General features: G+C 41.9%; 1 protein-coding gene across 1 annotated transcript in view; it reads right to left on the bottom strand.

Annotated features, from left to right (window-relative positions):
• Positions 1 to 591: 591 nt before the first annotated feature.
• Positions 592 to 8,298, bottom strand: part of ACTA2 (actin, alpha 2, smooth muscle, aorta) — a 10,993-nt gene continuing 3,286 nt past the window's right edge. Inside the window, exons 2-7 of the mRNA XM_023531458.1 lie at positions 7,550 to 7,704; positions 5,975 to 6,103; positions 4,988 to 5,098; positions 2,925 to 3,009; positions 2,421 to 2,582; positions 592 to 929 (exon numbers count right to left, since the gene is read on the bottom strand). Coding sequence (XP_023387226.1) covers positions 607 to 929; positions 2,421 to 2,582; positions 2,925 to 3,009; positions 4,988 to 5,098; positions 5,975 to 6,103; positions 7,550 to 7,678 — 939 coding nt within the window. The 5' untranslated portion in view covers positions 7,679 to 7,704 and the 3' untranslated portion in view covers positions 592 to 606. The remainder of the gene's footprint in view (positions 930 to 2,420; positions 2,583 to 2,924; positions 3,010 to 4,987; positions 5,099 to 5,974; positions 6,104 to 7,549; positions 7,705 to 8,298) is intronic.

Raw genomic sequence — 8,298 nt, 5'->3', positions numbered from 1 at the left:
ATAATAATAATAAAATACCTAATAATTATTGAGTGCTCATTTTGGCCAGGCACTGGGCTAAGTGCTCCATACTTATCTCATGTAATTCTCACAGCCACTCTATGAGAGAGGTACTATTATGATCTTCATTTTATAGATGAAGACACTGAGGCTTAGGAGGTTGAGTGACTTTCCCAAGATCACGAAAATAGAACTAAGACTCAAACCCAGGCTCACCTGTCCCGGAGCCTACACTCTGTAAACAACTACGCTAACCGTTCTCCAAAGATCAGTGCTAATACAGAAACAGGCTCTTCCATTTTTCTCTTTCCCTACTATTCCCAAAATCAGCATTCAGCACACCCTTCCTGTCCATCCAGTGGCTCCACTGTGTCCTAAGCACAGAGAATGCTTGATTATTCCACCATTCACCAAACACCAAGAATGCTTCTGGCTGTAACCTAAACATTTGGACGATACAAAACCGGTGAGCAGAGAGCATGCAGCTAGGGCCAAGGGCACTGAAGAAATCCCAACAAAATAGTGTTTTCTTAGAACAAAAACTTCTTTCCTGGCACCTTAAGTCTTCTCATTTTTAAGATGTGACATCTTTTCTCTTGCCCTGGTTTAGAAATGTGTTTGGCCTTGTGGCCTCTTCGCATGTCCCCACATGCAGAAGGGTGCTGGTGGCCAAGGGTTGGCTAGAGAGGGGAGGATAGGGAGCTCTCCCCTTCCCAGGGTGGAACTCCGTTGCTTACCAATGAAGGACGGCTGGAACAGGGTCTCTGGGCAGCGGAAGCGCTCATTCCCAATGGTGATCACCTGCCCATCCGGCAGCTCATAGCTCTTCTCAAGGGAAGAGGAGGATGCGGCAGTGGCCATCTCATTTTCAAAGTCCAGAGCTACATAGCACAGTTTCTCCTTGATGTCCCGGACAATTTCACGCTCAGCTGTCGAGATACAAACATTAGGGTTCTCACAGGTGGTAAAAATCTACCTGCCCTAATTCAGTTTCTCTCATAATTCAGTTTCTCCCTCCAAAAAGTGTGTAATGTAAATCCATGATGGTAAGTAAATGTTTGGTCCATGAAAGAACCACTTCTGGTCCTAGCGGAATGCCCCCCATGTAGTAGACTTTTAGTAATTATCACCTGGATAATGCATGACAGGGATAAAATGAGCTAGTAGAGAAAGACACAGAGCAGGAAATCTTGTTATACGTTTTTTTAGGGGACTAACTAATCAGTCTCTATTATAATTGTTTCATAACAGTTTTTATATTGGATTTTCAATTGACGTGAAACTCTTATGCTGAAGTAACCCCTTTGGGGCTTCACAGTTCTCAAAAAGCTCCCGAGATCCATGTTGCCTGGCCCAGGTAAATTCCAGTAAGCCCTTGGCATACTCATTGCCTTCCAAAGAGCGGCAGGCTCGGGCACATGAGCGTTCCTAGTCTAGGAGGCTCCAGTGGGGCATACTGAAGAAGGCATGGAAGAGTGGGCAGGTAGATACCTTTCAGACTCCTGCACTCTGAAGTTCTAAGCTATCAGTTCTATCTGGGAACCTTTTGGAGGTGTCTTGGGGTTCTTTGTGGAAAGCAGAGGCAAGAACAGAATTAATTCAACTCCCTACTGTAAAAAGAGACTTTAATGTCTTTAGGGCTCAAACTTGGAGTCTAGAATAAGCCTCAGGCATGTCCAGAAGCCTAAACATTTGGACAGTACTAAACTGGTGAGGGAAGAGCAGGCAGCTATGGCCAACGGCACTGCGGACATCCCAACATCTCTAGTAATATTTGACTGGCTCTTGTGGGGGGAGACCAAGTGGCACCAGCACAGGGTTCAAAGACACATATGTCACTGCCTGCTGGATTGATATTAATACTAGCTAATAATTATTGAATGCTTATTCTTTGCTGAGTATTCTATGTGCATCATCTCGTTTAATACAACAATCATGTGGTGATGGCCCACATTCGCCCCCAACTTACAGATGAAGAGACTATGGCTTAGCGAGCCTGGGAACTTGTCCAAGGTCACGCAGCTAGTGAGTGGCAGAATTGGGACCCAAGCCCTGTCTAGACACCTTCAAAGATTGTTAATCACCACACCATACTATCTTTAGTCTCAGCACTCTTTTTTCCATTTGTTAATGGAGGAGATGAAAACATGTTCAAATAATACAACTCTGACTAGCTCATCATACTAGATGGTTATAACTGTTCTTCTCCAGGAAATGGTATAATAATTTTTGCAATTTCACATAACAAAAATGTCCATGCTTAGTTTGCTCTGGAAGTTGGAGTCGGCAAGGCTGCCTTCCTTTGCCATCTGCAAAGCTCCCTGCCACCATTCCCTTGGATAGTCACTGTGGTCCTGTATGTGTCTGTGAAGAACACACCGCCCCTACATCCTCTTCCCTCCATCTCCTGCGGCCCTCACCGGTAGTCACGAAGGAGTAGCCCCGCTCCGTCAGGATCTTCATGAGGTAGTCAGTGAGATCTCGGCCAGCCAGGTCCAGACGCATGATGGCATGGGGCAGGGCATAGCCCTCATAGATGGGCACGTTGTGGGTGACACCATCTCCAGAGTCTAGCACAATGCCTGGGGACATTTGAGTACCATATTGTCAAGTGGTTACTTGTTGGTCTAGTAGAAGGGAAATTTCTAAGCCGCTTATTTGAGAGGGAGGAAAGAAGGCATTTGACAGGATAGGAGAGGAGAGACAGGGCTTGGGGGGAAAGAAAGAGAAGGAAGAAAGGAATAACAGATGAAGCCTGCCAGAAATATAAGCTGAAGGGCTCATTTTTAAAGGTGAGAAGACCTTTTGGGGCTGGGATTAGCCCTGTCAGTTCTAACTAACTCCCACAACCCACATGTTTATAGCCGTTAAACCCATACTGATGGTGTATCCAGGGGAGGCTCCCATTCCTTGCAGGCACCTACCAGTTGTACGTCCAGAGGCATAGAGGGACAGCACTGCCTGAATAGCCACATACATGGCTGGGACATTGAAAGTCTCAAACATAATCTGCAAAGCAATCCAAAGAGCTCAGTTAGTGATGCTGCCTGTCTTACCAAGTGTGTTCAAGAAAGCACACCTGTCGATAAATGCAGATTTTGACTTCTCTGGTATAAACAAAGAGACCTTTTAAACCTGAAGCTCAGAGTGGTTGTAATTAGCCAAGTTCTGTGGTTTGTCTGAAGTTCCACTTAATCGGTTCCGCTTTTTTATGTAGTTGCTAGGTCAAGGCCAGCTCCGGAATCTGAGGCCACTCTTGCTGCAATGGAAGGAGCCCTGATTCCTGACAGATGAGAACTGTCTGCTGGTAACAGAGGACCACATATGAATGCCAATGCCCCGGCTTATGCAGACCAGGGACAATGTTAGAATCACGGCCCCTCCAGGCCACCTGTGAGAAGGTTGCACACACTGATATACCCATGGGCTTCTATTTCTCCATTTGCAAAATCCTCCTGGGTCTGTTTATTCACCAGAATGTCTGACATCATTTGTTAGAGAGCCATAATTCCCAACTATATCTATCTATCTATATCTATCTATATCTATATCTATATCTATCTATAATTTTTTAAATTAAATTTATTGGGGTGACATTGGTTAATAAAATTATATAGGTTTCAAGTGTACAATTCTACAATATATCATCTGTATATTGCACTGTGCTCACCACCCAAAGTCAAATCTCCTTCCATCACATATATTTGACCCCCTTTACCCTTATTTATCTCTCTCCCTGCCCCCTTTCCTTCTGGTAACCACTAAACTCTTGTCTGTGTCTATGATTTTTTGTTTGTTTGTGTTGCTTGTTTGTTGCTTTTAGTTTTATATCCCACATATGAATGAAATCACATGGTTCTCAACTTTTTCTGCCTTATTTCACTTAGCGTGATCATCTCGAGATCCATCCATGTTGTTGCAAATGGCAGCTACTATATTTTTTGCCTCCATACCATTCACAGGAGCAATAATACCCAACAAAAACAACATTTTGTGCTACACGGAGCAATTCCTAGGTGCACAGAAGTTTCCTGTAGAGAATAAAATGCTAGCGTGTTGGCATCAGCACCAAGAGCTCCTCTGAGGAAAAGGCCCTGATGTCTTTGTTTGTTATTCTCCAAGGCCAAAAGACCATGGGTCAGTTACAGGCTCTGCCGCTTCTAGCTGTGGGAGTTTAGGGCAATCACTTAAAATATTTGAGCCTTGATTTCTTCATTTACATTATCAGGATACTAATAAGTCCTGCTTCACCTTATTAAGATTTAGAGAGTTAATGCATGTAAAGTGCTTAGCCCAGCACATACCTATAGCACGTATGAAACTGACAATATATGCTTTCATTGGAGAGCTCATCCAGATTGGAAACCTTGTCTGGCTGGCAGAATGGATGGGCTCCTGCTATAAGGTCTTGGAGCTTCAGACAAGTCACAACAATGACAATAATAACAATTATTTGTTGAATGTTTATTGTACCAGGCATGATGATACTTATGTAATATTTTGCCTCATTAAACTTCATGTCAATCCTTTGAATGATAATCACACTATTATTATTCCCAGGGTATAGACAAAGAAACTGAGGCTCTAAGAAGTTAAGTGAAGTATGTAAGGTCACATAGCTAATAAGTGACAGATCCAGTTTTCAAACCTAGATCTGTCTGACTCCAGAGCTAAAATTCCCCACTGTACATTATCTTGCACTTAGAAATGACTTCTTAGAATTTTTAGCCTAAACACATTGCTTTTTCAATTAAATCTTTTAAATGCCCTATTGCTCTTAGAGGTCAGAGGTCAGAGGGAGTAGTTCCTGCAGTAAGAATATAAGTACCATCGAGATGTTCCCATCCTTTGGAATCCCAAGTTCCTGGGAAGTAGTCAGTCTATGAGTGGACTGCTGTAATGGGTCATCTCTCTGCTGTCCTGCACTGTCCCTTTCAAACAGGACTTTCCCAAGCCCAAAGTGCTAGATTCCGGAGTGAGTATTTACCTGGGTCATTTTCTCCCGGTTGGCCTTGGGGTTCAGGGGTGCCTCGGTGAGCAGAGTTGGATGCTCTTCTGGGGCAACACGAAGCTCATTGTAGAAAGAGTGGTGCCAGATCTAGTGGGGGGGACACAGGAAACACGCAATGATACAATGTTAAGGGAGCACTGCAGACCCCAGGAAGAACCAGAACGAGCTCAACGAAACCAGGACCAAATAAAATCTGACAAGCACTCATGAAGTGCCCACATTTCACCGACGCTGAGACTGAAGCTCCAAGACTGTGCGTAACTTACCCCAGGATTCACATCTAATAAATGAATGAACAAAAACCCAAATGCAGGCCTGTGAGGTGGGATGTGCAGTGATTAAGGGCACAAGCTCTGAAGCCAAATCTGAGTTCAAATTCCAGCTCGACCAGTTCTTGGTTGTGTGAGCTTAGGCGATATTTTAACCCTCCTCAGCTCCAGTCTCTTCATGAGTAATGTGAAAATAATTAGTATGTCTTTGTGAGAATTAAGTAAGGTAACCCTGGAGTTACTCTTTAGCCCAGTGCCTGGCCCAGAGTAAATGTTATTATTATTTAACTGTTTTCTTTATCCCCTACTTTCACTTTAGTTAATATTCATGGGAAAATGATTTAATTTAGTTAAGTAAAAGGACAAATGAAAACATGAATGTACAAATAAAGCCAACCTTAAAACCTAGTTGCTATTTGTAAGGAAATTTTTAAGGAAACTTTTCTCTGCAGTGTATGTTAAGAAGAGGACAGGTCGCCCTATCTCCTGCCTCCATCCTCTCCATCTCCGTCTTTGCTCTCCTGGCCGTGAGAAGCCTGCTTCCATTGGCACACTCTGGACCGTCCATTCATGGGCACATGTTTGACCTTCAGGTGAGCCAATTATTTTCCCCAGCAGTCGTACAATGTTTTGAATCAGGGGCCAAGGGAATTACGCAACCTGAGGGCTCAACCTACAGCGAAACTCCCGGTACCTTTTCCATGTCATCCCAGTTGGTGATGATGCCGTGTTCTATCGGGTACTTCAAGGTCAGGATGCCTCTTTTGCTTTGTGCTTCATCACCCACATAGCTGTCTTTTTGTCCCATTCCCACCATTACTCCCTAAAAAGATTCAACACATAATGAATCAGCCTCTCCCAGAACTTATGAATTGATCACAGTCCAATCACAAAAGGTTAAATTATCATAAGACAAAAGTTCCTTTTTTGGTACCAACAGCAATATGCTGCGTCCTAATGGTCATTATGTTCTTAAGAAACATCCCTCAGTTGATTGGAAACAGACTAAATCGGCCTCCAGATGGCAGAGGACCCTGTGGTAACACAACTTGACATGTGTGTTGTATCTTCTATGTTCCTTGATGAGCTCTGTTAAGGCAGAGACTGTGTTTGTCTGGTTTGCCGCTATAACAAATTGCCTATCACATATTTGTCACTCAATAAGTATTTGTTTAATGAATGTATGAAAATTTTACATATAAGTTAAATATCATTTTACCTCTAATAAATCCCTTAAACTGTACCTTTAAAGCTGTTGCCTACTTAAGAGTATATGAATATTATTTTCTAACCATTATAAGCAAAAGCATAACATCAACAAAAAAACCACTCAGTTTGATTTCTGATAGGTAAATCAATACCAATCAACATCAAAATACATCAGATATATTTTTTTAATCGCTAAGATGAAACTTAAAAAAAAAAAGAAAGAGAATTCTCACTACTGGAATTTTAAAATGCATTAGAGTGACTGTTTCAGAATTGCAAAACAGTCATGGCTACTGTAGATCTGTAAATAGTGGTTTGTGCAAAATAACCCCACTGCATACACTGCATACGGTTCAACAAAGAGCGAGTTCATGCATTGGGCGAGACTTCTATTATTTGTTCTTGTGAATATATGCCATACTGAGAGCCATAAATATCACTCAGATAGGTTCAATGAGCAAAATACATTTCTGATGAATTGTATTTTCTGAGATGAAATTTTCAGTTTTTACCATGTGGCTGCCACCAACATTTTGTTTATACATACTGATATGTAAAATTATCATGTGGCTGTCCGGATATAATGTCATTGACTACTAGCAGTATGCAAAATTACATTTGTTAACAATGCTTACTTTTATCTTAGCATCAAACTTTTTGAGAATGAATGACCTCGGTTTTTAGTTTAGTTTCTCTCCAAAGAGTAAGTACAATATACATCAGGTAACTCATAAGTGTTTCTGATGATGTTGATGATAATGATGATGATGATGATGATGATGATAAAGATTATATTTAGACCAAAGGAACTTATGAAAAAGGGACAGACATATCTGATAGACACCCACTAGATAATCTATGATGTGTATGAAACCGACACTTATTCCTTGACATTAATCATCAGAGGTACATTTTTAGCAAGGTTACATAATTTCTGGGCAGAGAGCTATAGACAATCTGTGGATACCCATGGATACAGACATAGAGGGATCCAATCTATAGCCCCATTTCTCACTTTTCTAAACATTTTTCCAAAATTATTTTCCTGAATTTTGCTCACCTGATGTCTGGGACGTCCCACAATGGATGGGAAAACAGCCCTGGGAGCATCATCCCCAGCAAAGCCGGCCTTACAAAGCCCAGAGCCATTGTCACACACCAGGGCGGTACTGTCCTCCTCTTCACACATCGTGGCTGGAGCTACTTCACACAGTCCTGCAGGAACAGGGAGGAAGCCACCCCAGCTGTGATCCAGCACCGTGACACTTACCTGACCACTCCCACCTTCCAGGATGGGTTTGGAGCCCTTCCTCTGTTCTCCTGGAGCACTCTCAGCTGACCCTTATCTAAAATGGCATTTATCTCAAAGTACTTTAATTAGACTGCAAGCTTTTTATAAGCCAAACTTTGACTTCCATGTTCATACAACCGGCCTCTAGCACAGTGGCTGGCATGTCTCATGTGCCCATAAGCATTTTAAAGATTGACTATGTGAGCAAATGAATGAATAACTGTAGAGCACAGATAGGAATATCAGACTATGAAACCAGATCTTCAGAGGGGCAAGTAACTTATCATATGTTAAAGCAGTATCTGGAATTTGCTGTTGGTATTCACCCAACCTCACGTTTTTCTATATATGTTATAACTTTAAAAAAACTTTTTCAAAAAGGGAGATTTTGAGAGATAGACAAGCATGTAAAAATTGGAAATGTTAAAAGGCTGAAACATTTAATGTAAAATATCTAAAAGAAAAATCTCTTTTGGATCCTGAGAGCTTTTATTTCACTCTTGGAAAAAACATTGGAA

The sequence above is a fragment of the Pteropus vampyrus genome, unplaced genomic scaffold (assembly GCF_000151845.1).
Source record: "Pteropus vampyrus isolate Shadow unplaced genomic scaffold, Pvam_2.0 Scaffold68, whole genome shotgun sequence".
NCBI classification, from domain to species: Eukaryota; Metazoa; Chordata; class Mammalia; order Chiroptera; family Pteropodidae; genus Pteropus; species Pteropus vampyrus.
The sequence above is the reverse complement of the archived record's forward strand: the minus strand, read 5'-3'. Positions and strand labels throughout refer to the sequence as shown.